A 19,621-nucleotide genomic window follows, 5' to 3' on the forward strand; every position below is an offset into this window, starting at 1 on the left:
AGTTGGATGTATAGTCAGCCACAAGAATGAATCCTAAAATCTTTATTTCAAAGACCATCATGAAAATATGTAGGAGCAAACTTTGGACATTTGCCTTCACACTAAATATCAATTTTAGGTGAAGCTGGATACGTACGATAGCAGACCGTTTTTCATTAGTATAAAACAAAAACTAATTGCAGTATTTCAAATTTCTAACATGTAGAGTTTATGTTTAGTTTATATGATTACAATATTCTGAAATCGTATTATCCGCTATACGCTACTCCTATTCCTACATTCTCATTGCTTTACAGACATGTCAGAATAGAAGTATTTCATAATATTTAATATGTCAAATGACTGCAGACTTTCCATAAATATAATAAACAATACATCTGTTCCAATTCTTACCTGTTACCTTTAACTGAATAGTTCGCCTGATTGGCCTGCCTTCAAATTTAATTTCACAAGTATAATTCCCCATATCGTCTTTTTGAACATCTTGTATCAAAAGGCTGTTTCCTTTCTGTATAATCAGGCTTCTCCATTTCTTTGGCTTACATTCCTGCACATAAAGCACAATTAAGAGAGAAGATTCAGTGAAGTTAAATGCATGAGCTACTTTTTAACACCACAAACTATTGAGTTCAGAAAACAATGAACATACATATCCTTTGTTATTTTAGAATTATTTTTCTAATGATAGACAAGAGAGACTCTTAAAACAAAACAATGCAATACATTTAATTATATGAGAAAACTGGTTTGAAAAGGGCTTTTAAATGTCACAGTGAATTGTCTTTTTTAGAAAGGAAGATAAGAACACAAAATAAATCCAGCAAAATTCTTACTAAACTTTATAAGAAGTAAATTACTAGCAATAATAATAGTGCTTATAACTGCAGCGGTGAGCCGGGAGCTGAATCATTTGAATTATTTTCTCAGTAAGGAAGTCATAGCCAATTCTAGAAGATTCTGAAGGTGTCTTATATGTGCGCACCATAGTTGTGCGTACAGTTGGAGTGGGGGTCCCCACTGCGCTAATGCGGCTAGCTTTAAAGCCTTACGTCATACACAGAGCGGAGGGTGTCCAGCTCAAAAATAACAACTTTTAGTGAAAAGCAGCTGCTGGAGATTCTTGGAAGATTCATAATTCAGTGCTCTTAGAACATAAATATGGGAATTTAGGAAGAAAAATGTATTTTTTAATACATAGGTACTGACGTGGTGAAAACTACAAAGGGGATAGCATGGTGAAATCATATGTAAAATATAACAATGATCCTTTCTTGTTTTTTTTCTCTTCTAAATAAACAAATTAAAGTATTTTATGTCTGTTCAGAAACTGGAATCCTCTACCTTCTGTAGACTGATTCTGTAGACAACATACAATCTACCTCTCTCTTATGTTATGAGGGATATGGAGAGCGAGTGTGGTCATCCTAGGACAGAAGACTGAGTTTGCCAACCTAACTTAAAATTGTGTTAGGTAACAAAAAAATTCATAATTTTAAAATTATGGGTGTGCGTAAATTATAATTGTTGTCACACAGTTTGCATTTTGTTAGCTCTGCCTGCATATGCAGCCTTACATGCCCAACTATCCATTACCTATTTTAGGTACACACACCCACAAACATATTCCCTTACTCCCAGGTTCCTTTCTCCCCCTTCTCTATAAAATTGTTTCCAAGGTCACAAGTGTATGTCACGCTGCGTGTACATGGTGCTACAGAGCAGTTAGGCAGGTGTACAAAAGGCAAAGGTTTACTGATCTATAAACTTACTATAAACATCACTAAAAATACTCTTATGCAGCAAAATTGATGTCCTCTTTGTTAGGACAAGAGCAACATCCTGCCAGTAATACTTTGTATCTGTAAGGCCGTGGTCCAGCTCCAGTACTTACCAGATGCCAGTCCCCCAATCTAAGGCCATAGTCTTCAGCTATAGTAAGCTCCCGTTCAGCCTCGGGTGAGTAGTTGCACTTCCCAATCGATGGTTGTCCCCTGGATGTCTGTGCACAAGCAATGGCATCTGGGGAAGGATTGGCGGAGGACCAGGAGCCCACAGCAAATACATTACAAGGTTCTTACAGTCATAAATCCAGAATGCTAAGCCAGAGGCCATACACAAAAGATAAGTCCACCGCATGAGGAATCCAAGGGAAATTCAAAGCAGAGTTTTGGTAACAGACAAAAGGTCTGTCCAGGCAGTATACAGTCCAAGGGTCAGGAACAGTAAATCAAACAAATTCATGCACCAGCAACAAGTGAGCCTAGCCTAACACTACAACAGGCACTGGGGACTATGAGCAGAAAGGCCATAGAGCCCTAGCAGCCATTGACAGCACAGGATAAAGTCAGGAACTAATCTGCCCCTAAAATCCCCTTTAGCTGTGCACAACCTCAGAGTGTGCACTGGGGATGCCAATACAATACATCTCAGGCTACACAGCTAAAGGGAAGCCAGAGCTGCCGCTATTTCTTTGCTCTCCATGCTGCAAGTGCTACAGAATAAACACGGTTTGATATTGTGATGGTGCACAGCATGGGATTGCCTACCAGACTGTATGCAGAGAAACTCAGATAACAAAGGGATCCAACATTCCAAAGTTACTCAAAGATATCAAAGGTGGGAGTGAAAAAGGCCTAGTGATGCACATCTTTCCAAGGCTGGAGAGAATACATTTTCACCAGTGAAGCTGGGTGAAATGGAAAACCTGGAATGGATTTCCTAAAAGTCATTAGCTATTTGTTAGCAAATGTTTTCAATTCTCGACCAAATCCATTCCAGGTTTGCTGGATCACCCAGCTTCACTGATAAAAGTGTTTTCCCCCCAGCCTTGGAGAACTTTAATAAATCAGGGTCATTGTGTCTATTCCACACACATAAGCCCTGAGTCCTTGAGAAATGGAGGCCTACGCAGAGATACTTTATCTGACTCTCACCTGTATTATTATTGCATGTTATACCAAGGACAATGACAATATGTAGGTGATTTTAAACAAAATTAATTTTAAAATGACACGCTTTTCCATTAATAAAAAAAAAGAAAGGTTATAGTAGTGATGGTAGGGGAATAAACACTATATACATCACAATATGATATCTTACACTACAGCAACACAATGAAATTTCAGGAAAGTGTTTCAGCATCACAGCAAGTGAGAATTGGAGGACTAAGCAGAGATACGTTTTTGACTCTCACCTGTATTGTATTGACAATATTTTATATTAGAATAATACAGCTGATGTAAAAAAAATGCTTTTCAAAATGAGATTAATTTTTTCATGAACAAAAGAAAGCATTAAAAAAAACACTTGCACCGCCTAATTTTTGGAGTTGGGTAACCAGGCATGGGATGTACAATTGCCTACCTACCAGCATATATGGAATATAACTCTTTAATCACAGTAAATATTTACAGTGCATGAGCACACATTAAAGAATACAACTATTCTTCTTCACAGGCCAAACCATTACCTAAATGTTTACAAACTGTTCCTGTTTCTCTTAATGTAAAAGGGTATAGTAGCGATGGTAATGACTAAACATTATATACATCACATTATGTATTGTATCCTAAATGGTAAGCTGCAGCTTTGTTGAATTATGTACCTGTTGCAGATGAACATTGTGCTAAGCCAGGATATAATATCTTATACTACAGCGACACAATGAAACCTGAGGAAAGTGTTTCAGCATCCCAGCAAGTGTAGAGTACACCACATCAGCATAAATAAAAGTTGCCGAAGTAGCAGGAGGTATAATTGGATTGAGACCTACAATTCTAAGATGGTGCATTATGCTCTAGCTGACACTCAGCCAGATTCATGCACTCTTTCCAAAAGGCCCGAAGAACCATTCATTACCTATTGTGTGCTCTGTGAATGGTAAGACCTGAAAACACAGCTCCCGGGTGACTTCAAATATTGTTTTACTTACACTTCCATGGATGGGTCACACACATGGCAATACTGTTCTGAGGCTTAGTGTCACAGCTACTCATTTATAAATGTTATCACACATCCTGTGCCATTACAAGACGGGAATTATATCCACTGGACACTGCACATAATGTGCCTGGATTGCTCCAGTTTAGAAAAGCCTTCACTAGAGAGATATCTTAGAGTACGGGGCTGCCAGATTTCCTCATTTGTTGCCTTGGCGTCTATAGTGGTGCTTAATGCTTAAATGCAAGAATGTCTCGGATAATTCCAAAGGAGACATAGAATTCTCTCTGCAGCTGTGTCTAACTGCGTTCTTTATGTGGACAATCAATAAAACAGCTGTGGCTGCATTTATAATTGAGTCTGTCCACCAGATTGATTTTGTTATTTCTGTGTTTGCAGTTAAAGCATAGACAGATTCTACTAGCAAATATTCCTGCAGGTTACGTGTTTAGGACTACAATAAAAAGGGTTTAGGGTCCTTAACTTCATAGCTTGTATGGACCAAAAAATGGACAACACCTCTACTACCAAAGTAGGGATACAACAGAAACCCTGCGATTTTTGTTCTCAATACAGCCAATAGAAATTTAACAATAACTTCAGGTATTTGTGAAAGGAGTAATGATATATACTAAGTCAAGAGTTTGGAGACAATAAGATTTGGAAGCTAGAGTTTTTATAGCTTCTATATAGGGATTTTTAGAGAGGGATATGGAGAAATAAAGCCTCTTTGCACTTATACCATTGAAAGAATAGCAAGAGGAATAAGAGGAATCAATAAAAAGACATTAGACATTTGTCCTTACCTTATACCATGCAACATCTGTGCTTGCATTTGGTGTTTTGTAGTCATCAATATCAGGGCATGAGATTACTTTTGTTTTTGTAACTTCTGCCTTCTCCACATACCGTATTCTGCTGTTGTAACAAAGTCCCACCTCTTGTTGTGCCACAGTCAAGGACATAGACACCTTCATGCAATATGTGGAATTTCTGAAAATGGTAAAGAAAAGTGATGTAACATCTGTTTTTACATGTTTTACTACTAAAATAGGTCAATCCTGCAGCTGACAACATTTTTTAAAGGATCTGACAATTTAGAAACATATCATTTGTTAGCCTGACACAATTTAGAAATGCATGATTTCCAAAAAAAAAAAGTTGCACTTTATTGGACATTTCTGCTGAAAATATGTGTAGGCTGTCAGTGCTGACCTTTTCTTCCAAAAATAATGATTGCCTGGCAGCCGTTTTAATCCAATGGCTGTGTAGAAAAAGTTTTGCGGAAGTCGGGGATGAGCTTGATAGTTAGTTCACTAGCATCACACACACACATAGCAAGCAGCATATTTCCAGGCTTTGTCTAAAGAAAAAAAAGTGTTCCGACCATAAAAGGATAAGGGGAAGCATTAGAGCATTAACGTCTAATTTTCTATTCATTTCTAAATAAAGTGGTGAGCATTAGAACCCATCACACTTTTATTGGGGAAGGTGTAAGGACATATGGAAGTTTTTTAAATTGGTTCAATAAACTTTGTAGGCTTATAGAGCCAATACACAAAAATGTTCACAATGGATTCTTATGACTGATATCAACTGTGAGCTTCTGAATCTAGAGGATGCAAAATAAATATGTGATTTAAAATTAGTACGGGATACTAGCATTTTGCATTTTTTTAAACTTGGTGGTGTATTAGTGAGTGATGCTATAACTTCCGTGTGATGTACATGACTAAGGTACAGCACACCGAACTATATTTTATTTTATTAGTGTATCCCTCCCTGCACTCGGTAAACTCTTTTAAACTTTTAAAAACACAAAAGCACCTTTTTTGGGATAAACTGGATATAGCAGCACTTTTATTGATACAATATTAACCTTTTAGTTTCATATACAACAAGAACAGTATATAAATAACTTCCAAGTACAAGTTTTCACATATTTTTTTTAATATATTTGAAGATCCATGAAAGTACTAATCTAATACCCCTTACCAAAGATACTTCTGTTTACCAAAACAGGTCTCCAGCTGCTACCACACCACCTTGGGGATAGTTAGCGGGTATCCTCCACTCGCTCCTCGTCCCAACAAGAACCCGGTATCATGTGGGGCTCCACTCAAAAGGAACTCCATACCCTGATGGGTTCCTAACCCTCTGATTCCTTGTATGCATTTTACAACTCTCAAGGACCTACAAAAAACTTTACCACCCCCTCTACCTTTATAATTGAAGGGAGGGAGGAGGGGTGGGAAAAGTCTTCCTCCAACTGTCCTGTGACTGGCTTGCCACCCACTCTAAGCCCCCCCTTTTTAATGACTGCCCCTTAACCCCCCATAGGCCAGCACCACCCATCACCCCATATCTCAATCTACTGTCTTATCATTTTTGCATGATTGTAAATGTACTTAATCACTTTGTGATTGTAAAGTCTTAATCACTTTGATATTAGGGGATAAGTAAGTGGGGTATATCTCTTAAGGAATATAATTTATATAATTCATCCCACTTCACCCAAGAAATATACACATATATAGCAGAATAAATCATCTCAGGTCAAAGTTTAAATGATTTTAAATGCAATATATTAAAAAATATGTTTCTTAAAAAAGGACTAATAGAACATAAAAGCATATTTCACTTTTATTGCCATCAGTTCTTTAGAGAAAACATGGAAGTCATGAACCTCTTTTTATGCCATCAATTCCTTCCAATAAACATGGAAGTCATTAACCTCCTTTCTCAGTGATACAAACATCCACATACACTTTCACAATGTCTATTTATATTGTGTGCTCTGGTGTTATATAATATGAATAGAGTGTTTTCAGTATGGGTAGCTCTAGTTTGGATTATTTCTATTTTGTGTAGATACGTTCCTGTCTAATGCAACACTATTTGAGCTAAATCCTTGACTAATCTTAACAGTTGAAATAGGTGAACAGTTATATAAAACAAAAAAATATGTACACCCATTGAAATAACTTTTTCACAAAATTTAAATCGGCAAACATTTTTGTCTCTTTATTCAAACAAAGCCTATAGATAAAGGTGATATACACAAATAAAAAATACACTTTTATAATTGTCCTAAAGCTTGAATGTGGAAAAAAAAACACCAATCCCTTTCTAATCATTTATTTAACAAAAATTGTACAGTCTGACATTGATTTTCTGAACATTTCAACCACTTCTTCAGTTACACTAGGTTTGTGGGTCTCCTTCTATGACCGGTCTTTCAAAACACCTGTAACATTTAAACAGGATTGCGATCAGTGCTTTGTCTAGGCCAGTTTGAAAGCATCAACGCAATACTAAAAAGTTACATGACAAACCATAATATTTACATCAACATGCTTTACAGTTGGTATGGCATTTTCCTATAAAAATGCTGCGTTTGGTATGTCTACTGCAAATGTGATCAAACAACTAAATTGTTACCAGCCTGCGGGCAGTTCCTTGGTTTAACAGTTTGCAGCATTTACAGCCTCCTTTTATTCTGATGCACTCGGTACATCTCAGTATCCCCAGCACATGGTGAGCAGCTGGAGCGTAATAAAGAGTATGCCCTGCCCTGCAGTCAATGATCATATCCTGGTCATGACCCTCTCCTGCTACTGGCCGCTAGTCTGATTTAACCATCTTCAGTCTTAGGCACAGGTTGCTGGATCTTCATCTTGTTTCCTACTACTTGCTCAGCGACATTCTGCCTATTTGATTTCTTGAACACTGACCCCAGCCTCACTCTCTGTTGATTAGACCTCCACCTGTTCTGATGATGATTGTTGCCTGCCCCAAACGTGCATCATCTTGATCATGAGTATTGCCTACCGCCTGCCCAATCCTGGTAACCCTTCAATTGCTTTCCCTGCACTGAAGCCTTCTGTTCCCTACTTATTCCTGGTAGGGATAACCTGAAGGCCACAACCTCGTGATCTCCCAGCAGCAAAGTAGTCCTGAAGCCCCTAGGGTTACCACACACACCTTATGGATTTTATGTTTAATTTGCTCAAGTATATCTCCTTCATTTGTAGGTACTGTTTGAATGAAGATATAATGTTTCCCAGTTTACAAATCCACAGTTTTTATGGGGCGTATATATTTTTTTGCATTTTACAATTAAAATAATACAGAGGGGAGGAGGCAGTAAGCATACTTGCCAGGTCAAGTTTTTGTTTTTAAGCTTTTAGTGTTTTGGCTATATTTTAAAAGGATTAGGAAAGTTGTAAAAAAAAAAACATTTGAAGCAAAAAACAGAAAATCAAAAAATGTTTAAAAATAACACAAACATTATTACAACTACAAGTTGGTGTAATAGGATTGATTTGCATGGTTATAGCTAAATTTTATTTATGCCTGAAAAGACCTGCAGAACACCTGGGAGCCGAATAGGAGTTTGACAAGTGCTAGAACTGAAAGACAAAAATACATAAAAAAAAAAAAAAAAAAAAAAAAAAAAAAAAAAAAAAGCTACTCGTGTACAAAACCTAAATTTCAAATTAGCTGTAAAACTTGATTACTTTTTCATTTGGTAGTTCTACCAGTGTAATTTATACTTGAGGTGTATACTGCTTTTTACACCCCTGAAACCATTTAGGATGAATACAAACAGCTACCTTGCATGACAAACATTTAGAAATGCACACTGTTCTAAAGTTTTAAATATATTACCTTCATTTAGCCTATTTTATTGATATTGAGTGTAATTTTTGCAATTCTATAGGAAGCAATGGGCTGTAGTCAGTCTGTCTGTACCTCAGCAGTTTGAGCCTGCCCTAGTAGGGTGCATAAGAGAGGTTTTATTGAACTAGCCAATCAGTAGGTCTGGGGGGCTGGTGATGCATTATAGGGGGGACACTTTTTTAATCTTGTCTGATGTAATTCTGCCCTACTATGAAAGAGTATTTTCATCTAGTCCTTTAGACCTCGGTAAAGGAAAGTGAAATGCCCGTATTTCCCCTCATGGGTGGTATTCCAGAAAAATTTGTCTGCTGAAATCTAGGAGTATCTGGCCTAAAGAAAACTGGAATTGTCCTACACAAAACAGATGTAGTGAATGAGGTTAGAAACTACTTGATCCTTAAATGCCAAGGAGCCATAGAAATGCAAGTGTCCAGCCAGCATAGCCTGTGTTCAGAAAGACGTACATCACAAAGCGCATTGACTTATGTTAATGCGCATCATATTGTGTTGTGGTGTGCTATGATACATAACTTAATAAGTGTCAATTGTGATGTCTGGAAGACCAATAATAATAACATATCACACTCCTATTTGTAAATGACAGATTGTTCTGCGGTACTTGAGCAAGGAATCCGGAACAATGCATTGACCAGATTTTGGTCAAGATGGTGCTATGATTGCAGTACATGGGACCTGTGACTTAAAGGACTGGTTTGTTTTTATTTTATTTTTAAAAAAGAATAAATTAACACTATGTACAGTAAAAAATATTCTGTAATTTACACAGATCTTCCATGGTAAAATCTGGTAATTCCTCAAAAATTCCTGAAAAGTGATCAGAAACCATACATGTTTTGGAGATGTCCTGATCTGCACCTCACCCTTTTTCCCATTGCAGTCTGCAACAAACTATAAGTGATAAATTCCTATTTCAGTTGACCACAGTAATTGAAGCCAATCCGATACTACATACATATACTATGGAAAAAAACAAACCAAAAATTAAATTTCCCTGTTTTGCCTTATTGCCACATAACAGATCTTAGGACATTTGCAATGTATCTGTTGGTAATCCAAAAGTCATGTACCAAAGATCAGTGCCTATACTGCTACATATTTAGAATCCTGATATTGTATGCCACAGTCTATATATATATAAGTTAACAATGATGCTAACCAAACACATTTTAAATCCCATGTGCTCAATGAAAAAGCATACATTTCCCTTGTATAACATTCTCATTATGCTAAAGATACACATTGACATCCCTTGGAGAGACACTAACCTCAAGCTATCATCATTTAAACTTTACATAATTATTGTAAGAATTTCCACCTAGTGAAGACAATCAGCCTATATGCATATTTTAAAAATGTCAAAAATTACAGTGCAGTTTAAAATATAGTAACCTAATGCATGCTTAACAAAAAATTGGTGGCTTATTTCCAAAAAAAAAGCAGACACAGTGCAGAGAAGTATGAACCAGAATAGAGTGTGATTCTTTAGTATGTTTGCGTATTTATTGATATAACTGAAACAATCAACTGATAGCTGGCGGAGGGTTGGGAGATTACTAGGTCTAAGTAGGAGGTTCCACCTATAGGCAGAGAAAGAACAGCAAAGGATAATATCTATGAATAACACATGTTTGTGTAACCAGCCAAGCATGTCATTACAGAGCTGACATGTAAAATAAGAAAATGAAATAACAATTATGGCAATAACACCGAATACATCTAAAATGACAAGCAAGAGAACGAAGACGTACAATTAAGACACTAGGGGTATTAAAACTCAATGTGGCACCTAAGAAGGTTGAGGCTATAGAGAAGAATGAACAAACAACGACAAAGCTAAGAGAAACACAAACAAAAGAAGGACTATGGCTAGAAAGCCTAAACCTTTGCGTAGATCAGACACAGTAACATATTCATTTGAGAATTAATTACTTCAGAATACATGTGGCTATAGAGGTTGGGAATATCTCATTTTACCATGTTTACTACTTATTAAGAATATATAAATACTTTTTTATGTTCATGGTCTGGACATAGGTGGACCAAAAGTAATCCAGCAAAGAAAACCGTAAGCTAGTGAAAGGTCCTGGTCAGCACCAGTATTCACCAGACACCAGTCCCCCAATCATACGCCATAGTCTTCATCTTTAGCAAGCCCACACTCAGCCTCAGGAGACTGGTTGCCTCTACCAGAACACATTTTCCCCCAGGACTTAATGTGCAAGGGATAGTGTCTGGGGATGGGCTGGCAGAGAGCCAGGGGCCCACAGATTAAGCAGTCAAGAACTACCAGGAAAATCCGGAGTACAAAGCCAAAGTCATACATGGGTGATCAGTTCACCAAACGAGGTACAGAGGGATTAGGCACAAGCAGAGTCAGGTTCACAGGCAGAGGTAGGACCAGGCAGCATATAAACGGTGGGTCAGGGAACAGGCAATGGTCAGCAACAGAAATCACACGAGAAACTCTCCAGCACTGCTAAATGCTACAACAGGCACTGGAATCTGAGGACCCAGCAGCCAATGGCTACATGGGATTGATCAGGAACCATTTTGCTAATCAGCTGAAGCATAGCTCCAAATTCCTTTTAGCTGTGCAGTCTTAGTGCAGGGGATGTCGAGAGGGGAAAACACAGCTAAAGGGAAACAAGGATGCTGCAAGCCGCAGATCACTAATTGCTAGAACTCTGCTGCAAGCTCTGCCGCCGGAGGGAATAGGTCGGGCACACTCTACTGCGGTAGGACACACCCCGGTATTGTCAGCTAGAAGAGCGTCTCCTAACAGATTCTTTCCCTGACCTCCTTCTGAAAAAGCTAGTTGCCCGGAATTTATACTGAAAGACCACGAACAAATAACTATCATATATTGTTTTCTCTACTGTGTCACATTTTTCTTTACAGCACAGTTTTGGATATTCTTTAAGATTAGTAAAGCAAAAACATGGGAGGCAGGAAAACATATTGCCTTCTGCCATTTACAAGATGCATGAAGGTACAACATGCACTGAACAACTATAAAAGTAAATTCTGTAAACATACACTTAACTTTCAACATACTCAAAATAGATCAGCTGTCATCTTGTTTTCATCTTTTCATCTTCATCTAAGTTTAAACATATATGCCTAAATCCATTGATGGACGACACATCAGTTTTAGTTTTCTGATGTCTCCTTCTTTTAGGATGTCATTTATTGGATGTTAAGAAACAACAAAGTGCCAAGATGGACTAACATACCATGGATAATCTAACAAACCATACTTATGCATGCCCTTAGTTCGAAGTCTGATTTTACACTATATATAATTGTTGTTTATCAGAAAGCAATAATGATCACTGAAAGGAATGCATAAAACATTTGTACATTTTCTTTCCTTGGTCAGGACCTAAAAAATACATTTAAAAATATATTTCATCGTTCTATACATGTATGAAATATTCTATAAAATATTGGCATATGTTAGCCAACAGATGGAACTGTTTTTTCCTTTTCACATTTGCCCCTATTTATAGTCTGTTAAAAAAAAGGTTGTTCATTTAAAAAAAAATATTTACATAAATGAATGGCAGAGACTAATGACACTATCAAATGGTTTTGTCTGAAATTTCAGTCTGACAAGTTGGTGCCTCATTGCAGTCTCCTACGTGATGTGTTGTCATTTTACATAACCCATAGTGTTATAGAAATCCTATTCTTGGAATTAGTTTGCCCCAGCGTCATTGCACATCAATCTGCTCATGTGTTGCCCCATGTACAATTATAAAAATGAGTATATATATTGGTGAAGAAGAAGAACCTAGGTAGTGACATATTGAATCTTTAATACCAGAAATAGCTAAATAACATTTTTGAAGAGTGGTATAAGACATGATTTTAGGAAAAGCTATATTGCATTGGAACATTCAGTTTGAAATAAGTATACAGATAATGATTATTCACTTGTTTCTTAATTTTCCTGCTGATTAATAATTGAGACATTCAGTTTCAATGTCTCCATTCGAGCTGCTAAGCTTTGTGAACAACCACCTTTTTATAGGAATGCAGCTAAAAATGGCCTAAATAGTAAGTAAAAAGAAGTAAAATAATCCATCTACTGTCTATAAATAAATATACAAGATATTTACGTTCAGTAATCCAGTTGTCTGACTAAAATTAAAATGTAACATCTAGTGCTACTAGCAAAAGCTTGGTTTTCAGCATCCCAACTGTAAAATGGAAGGTAGCATGGTACTTTACTAATGAGTTCATGGAGGTTAAGCCAAATGACTCACTAGAGATATTTCAGAACAAACTGGATCAATCATAATTTATCGAGTAATTTTACCATGAACCTACTATCTCTATATGATGTCTCCTTCTTCTCCCTTCAATACCAGAGACAACAATCTAACACTGGGGCAGACCCTGGATTCCATACCTTTAATCCCCTCTTTTTCTTGCCCTGTTATCCCCTCCCTTGTTGCCTCCTTTCTCCGGATCTCTTTCTAACAATAAAATATTGCAGTTTTCTTTTCCTCTTTTGAACTTCCTATTGTGAATACATTCGCAGGATTTTAAATGGGACAATCAGCAGCCTACTACATAGGGTTGTACATTTTGTTTCATGTACCCATTTTATCATATTTGTCTATCTGAACTTCATTGTTTATTTCATGTCCTTTGCTTATTTCTCTGTTCTATTCTATTCTAAAATAAAATAAAAAAAATATAAATAGAATACATTTAAAATGAATGCTAACAATCCTTTTAGCATTCTTTCACAAAAACACATTTCAAACCCCAACTAGCTAGACCTGTTGCTACCTTGTCACGTTGAAACAAAAATACACAAGTACACTAATATGGTAAGCAAGTCATTTGCAAATAATTACTGACCTTCAGAAAAGAAACAACCGCACGTGGTGCTGCAAGCAAACTATAAATAAGTTAAGCACTTCTAATATTTCAAATATTGTGTCCATAAAAAAACCCCAAATGAACGATGGGAGATTGGCTCAAATGTGGCGACTTTAATGTCAAAACTTTGACTTCAATCAGCAAGTGCTGGCTTGAGTTGCTGAAGCAGTAGATTGGAATAAGTGGAACTGAATTCCAATGAGCTCGTCTGTGTCCAAATGAGTTGGACATAATATAGCTCACACTGTTTACTTGAGGAATACGATAAGTGCTCAGGATTTCTAAGTGCTTTGTGATTTAATGACTGCCAACATGACTTACAACATATTGCGGAGCAGGTGTTTCCTTTTAATAATTGTAAAAGACAGAAAGAAATCAAAGGAGAAATTGCATTTTAATGACTCTGACACTTCATCACAATTGTGTGAATTTACACATCCTGGCCACTCCAGCTAAAACTAGAAGGATGAGAGAAGAAAGGGGGAAAACTCTCATTATCTTTCTTCTGTTCTACAAGAAACTGTATATAACTATCACATTTGGTTGAAAAAAAAAAGCAAAGGCAAATTCCACAAAGAAAGAAATGTGTCCTTTTATATATAATTACAAGAACTAAAGCAGTTCGACGCCCACAGAAAAGTAAAACTATCAAATCCATAATGACAACATTGTTTTGTTTTTGAGCCTAAAATTGCTCAAAAGAATGAGTTACTTCCAAAGTTGCGTATTTTACTTTCCCACTTCTGTCTAGTGCAATAATGTATTCAATCTACATTTATTGTTGTAGATATGATCACTTTTTTTTTAATGTCTCTAAGGGATTACAAGCAAATAATGGTAAATTACTATATGTAAAACAATGCATTACAATTTGTCTGGTAGGCTTCCCCAGCTCCAGCTCCAAGTTCTATACTCGTATGTTCCCAATCCAGAAAGATATCCTCAACTAGATCACAAAGCCATTTCACCAGGTACCACTATAGTGATCCAGGCATTTGGTGCTCCTAATTTTCCATTAAAACTTTGCTTAAAAAAAAATCTAAATTCAATCACTAAAATGTCATATAAGCTTTATTACTTGATCTGTATCTAGTAAACGACACTCGTAAGTTGATGATGTGGCTACTGTGGCCCTGCCTCTATGGTAATGGTAAGTCAGTACTGAGTAAATTTCGGCTGCAGGGAGACCACAGGCAGTCCTTTGAACTCTAGGGGAGGAATATCACAACCAGAAGTGACGTTTTTAAGGTGTCTGCTTCAAAGGCTGGAATGACTAGCATTATCCTATTTAGAGACAACCAACAATGATGCAGTACAACTTATAACTCTCAAAATGTACGTAAAGGGCAAGAAAAAGTTAATGAATTCAGATTGTAATATGTTAGATAAGCTTTTAGCTTTAAGGCATACATTGCAAACCAGGTTTTGTATTGCCACTTGTGAAGTCACAGGAACATTGAAGGATGACCCATTGGGCAGTGAAGTATTTTATTTACCCTTTCCAGGCACAAAAACATCTTTTCTGCACATGCTACTTTCTAAAAAGCATGCAAACAACCTACGTAATTCAGTTTAACTGAAAAAAAAAATGTATCCTTTGTAGAACATTCACAACTTGCATTTTATTATACTCTGAGCTATAAATCCAAACAGATTTACTGTGCATTAAGAAATCTTTTCTAGAGATTGATCAGTGACTGACTTGCTCACGTCTCAGTAGAACCACTATGTCAAATCTAAGCTTATGTTGTGGATACGAGGGTGAAGGCTTACATTAGAAAAGAAGGATTATTATTCATAAAACGCTCTGCCAGCCTCTTATTTTCATATGATGAAAATGGTCAGATTTGTATTATAAAACACAAGAGCTCTTTCATTTTTATGTTTTCGTATGCTTGAGTTGAGGGTTAGCCCAAGCATCAGAGGGCTGATAAAGTCTATTACAAAACACAGGCATTTTCTACATATAATAACACCTGAGTGAGAACAACAATCACCTTCTGATTATGTGCTAAAGAACTATTTACAGAGACTTTACTAGCTTATATCTGGTCAATCTACCAAAGCAGCTGCATGCCATATGGAGATGTTATGTAAAGGCCAAAGGTGCGGACTTAAATTATGTCACATGTGACTACTAAATGCAACCTGTGCTGATATATGTATGCTTCCATTGATAATCTTCTTTTAAAAATTCTACCAGCTTGGCTGTTTATAGATTTTTTACTTACTAGATCCCAAATGCAAAACGGAGAACCAGGTCAATGATAGGCAGGCAATTAGCATGCCCAGAAATGGGTCTTCACTGTAGAGCTTTTGTTTCCTTTTTCCAAATAGAATAGGAAACAAAGAAAAATATATTCACCACTGGCATTGTTCATATCAATCATTAACTAAAGACACTAACCCATCAAGTTTCATCTCCCCTTTTCTGAAATGCTGGTGTAAGCAACAAGAGCATTCGCTACAGAAAATACCTACATGCTTATTTGCTCATTAAAGCAGCACCAAACTTAAATCCTGCTATACTTACTTGTCCCTGCTCCATTGCAGGGTGCCGCCATCTTCTTCCTTCTCTTCCTCCTTGCGATCTTTGACCATCTTGATTGGCTGGGCTAAGATGATGTAACTACTGTCCACTTGTTCATTAGGTTGGGATTACTGTGTACGCTGGCAGCCAAAGCTTTTTTGACAGATCCACAGCGCAATCAGGCCGGGAAGAAGGATCACTTTGAAAGGGACATCGCCCGTGTCTTTCTGTAATAATGACTTGCCTGATCGAACATTGTAAAAGTAACTTGGAAATGGGATCTTCAGTTCCACTTTAAGAAGGAAGGAATTGTGAGCAGGCAGGATTATTATAGAAGATGGGCAGATGGGAGCTTTTTCATTCTGGCATGGACAATTAATATAGCTGAAGACCTTGTACACAGAAGAACACTGAGTGAAGATGTCTGAGCCAATGGCGAAAAAGGAGTATTTTTGCGACAGGCAGGTAAGGTAAGCAATATAGAACCCACCCATTTGCAGTTTTTTACTATTTATGTTTAGTTCCACTTTATTATAAACCCACGTGCGCTGTCTATGTCTATTTTCTGAGTAGACAGGCAAAAACCCAATACAAAAATGCATCCTAACATACAACAGATCATAATGTATTTAGAAATTCATTTGTGAAATACCTTAAAATAGACCTATAATTACATAAAATCTGGCTGGCTAACAGTAATTAACTGTCATAGTTCAGTGGGTCAAATAAAAACATACAAAAGTGTACCTTTACCATAACATAATTTCTGATTAGAAGTAAACTTAAGCAGTGCTTAGCTATAATCCATTCTTTCATTCCTTCATCAATCTCAGGCAGCTCCTACCCACATCTGACTATTGGAATACATTGAATATGTCATCAGGGGTGGAATTTTAAGAACAGAGAGAATGGTTCAACAAAAACACTGTGCTATTAACTGTGCCAGAACAGCTGCAGAAAGTTTGCTGTCAGCAGTGACATACCTAGGTGGTATAGGGGCATACCTCCAAATTTTAGGAAGAAGAAGTCTAAACCTACTCGCAGTACACACTGAATACATATAGTTCTTAACCAGTTGCTGACATTAGGCATGCTATATCTGCCCCAAAATTTAACTCAAAGAACACAGGTTATATGTAGCACATCCAACTAGTCTTTACTGCTTTTCGCTCCAACTCAAATCCTAGTAAAGTAGTATCCTAGTAAACCTGAATAACCTGCCTAGCATACATACATCCCAAGCTAAACATTTGCCCTTGCTAATGTACCTATTCCTAAAATGTTTGGAAGGCATTATTGATTTTTTCGTTTCTTTCCTCAAGTCTAAACCCCCAAAAGAATTTAAAGAACCTAAATGATACAGTGGCACTAAAACGTTCAAATTGTTTATCATACACAAAGTGCGCATTTCTCTTTTCTTTTCTCATTATCCCTTTTCCCCTTGTCCTATGAAATTGACAGATTTAGAAGGATTAAACTTGAAATTGTTGAAATATTGAAAGTTGAAATATACTAATATGACATTGTTGTAGACATGCTGCCCATGCTTGTTTTAGACTTTTCTTACATTAGGAAAAATTTAGACCAAAGTCCAAAATTGGTATACAAATTTATTATTTTTCTTCAAAAAATGTAATGTGCCAAAAGGCATCAGTTTCTGTTCAAGTAGTTTCTGCTATTTTGCTACAGAATATATAAACATCGACCTGTTGTTAATGTACTCTTCGTGGATTTTACTACCTCTCTACATCCCGAAGAAGCCGTTTGCCAAACATATTGAGAAGAGGGTCTCAGTCCTCCACTGTGACATTGATTATATATTACATGCTGAATGAAACTACTGAAATAATATTGGTGGTAGGGGCCTTGGAAACCTATCCGGAGGCAAATGTGCGCAGTAAATGTTTTCACCATTATGTGAAGATATAAATAATTGAAATTCAGTTTTAGAAACTTATTGGCCATTTATTTTATTTTGTATTTAAAATGCATATGAATACAGCCACCGTTTCTAAAAATTTGTATCACAATTTCTAAATATTTACAATGAAATACTTTTAAATTATCATTTACATATTCTCTTTTTTTTAGTTTGCTATAGAGGGATGTGTTATCTTCATACTAAGATTGTTTAGTTTATTTTGCTATTTATCTTCTCCCTTTAAATAAATTAAATACTTTAAATTAAAGAATTACATAAAAATATACAGAAAATATATATTACATTTTGTTATGTTTAAATAATTTTAAACATATTTTGCACTAAATTATAACCTAAGGGTAAGTTCTATGTTTTTTAATGCCCTTTGCTAACATATAATTGATCCATTGTGGAATAAGATCCCATTTTACCAATTACCGAGGCAGAAGATGCGCTGGGCTATTATCTCTTTGCAAAAATGATGAACTGTAATAAATTCAATAAAAACCTTAAAAACATCCAATATAAAACAAACATTTCAGTATTTTCTTCTGGTTCAATGATTTTTTAGCTTCCACTAATATTACTATTTTAATGATAACATTTGTTTTTTTATACTATTATGTTCTAACATTGTAGCATAAAGATTTAGGGTAAAATATGTACACATTATTGTGTGACATATCATTGCGATTGATGAAGCAAGGGGAAGTGTTACACGGCAAGAGTGTAGCAATGGATAACTTAATACAACATTTAATTTAGAAGCAAAAGTTTGCAGGTGGACTGAATTAATCCAATATGTTAAAGTGCAGAAGCAAAAAAATAGGATGCATTTAAAGGCGTTGGATACAACATGTAGACTATGTGTATGATATAAGGTATAGGTATGATGTTATGGAAAACAGATTACACTTGTGAGTTATATATGAAATTAGTAAGTAAATCACAGATTTATACTCTTACCTTAAGACGCAGGTGTAGAATCCACTGTCTTGTACCTCAGCTGAATGGATCCACAGTGAGTCATCATCTTTGCTCATTCTAGCCACTGAAAACAAAATGGGTTCTTCTAAGTCTCCTTTGGTTTTGTACCACATAAGCCTGAGTCCTGCACTCTGAGCCATTGTGTAATTAGTCCTGATATAACTGTAAAAGAGGGCACATTTTACTCGGACAGGTTCTCCAGCCAGCGACATGTAGGTGTTGAGATCCACTGACCAGTCAATGCAGCCGTCAGCTGAAAGAAGAGGAGAAGAAATTTTTAATGACAAACAAATATAAACCTGTCATTTAATTTATTTTGATTAATTTTGCTGTAGAATGATAACTTAACTGTGAATTTGACTTGCAAAAATGTCTTAAAGTAGGTATTAAACCTAGGTAAATCACGTCATGGCATATATTTATACCACAGTTCTTATCCATTATTAAAGATCAGATTGATGATGTGCAAGCACAAAAGGAGAGAAGGCTGGTAGCGTTACTTTGACTGGTCAATTCAGATTTTGTTTTTATCACTGAACCCTCTTCTTCAGTGTTAGAAAGTGTTGTGGGGGTTTTCAGTTAAAGTGGTGCACAGGAATATACTCTTGACTCATCCCTGCCTATTTTGGATCCATGACAATCCCTGG

The 19,621-nt window shown here is 36.4% G+C and overlaps 1 protein-coding gene across 2 annotated transcripts in view; it reads right to left on the reverse strand.

Moving 5' to 3' along the window:
* IL1RAPL2 (interleukin 1 receptor accessory protein like 2) overlaps window positions 1-19,621 on the reverse strand; it is a 429,112-nt gene that overhangs the window by 195,974 nt on the left and 213,517 nt on the right. For both annotated transcript variants that reach the window (XM_072430660.1, XM_072430661.1), the window contains 3 exons: window positions 18,954-19,227; window positions 4,746-4,932; window positions 394-547 (listed from right to left, as the gene is read on the reverse strand). In XM_072430660.1, the coding sequence (XP_072286761.1) occupies window positions 394-547; window positions 4,746-4,932; window positions 18,954-19,227 (615 nt within the window). The remainder of the gene's footprint in view (window positions 1-393; window positions 548-4,745; window positions 4,933-18,953; window positions 19,228-19,621) is intronic.

This window comes from Pyxicephalus adspersus, chromosome Z, assembly GCF_032062135.1.
Source record: "Pyxicephalus adspersus chromosome Z, UCB_Pads_2.0, whole genome shotgun sequence".
NCBI lineage: Eukaryota > Metazoa > Chordata > Amphibia > Anura > Pyxicephalidae > Pyxicephalus > Pyxicephalus adspersus.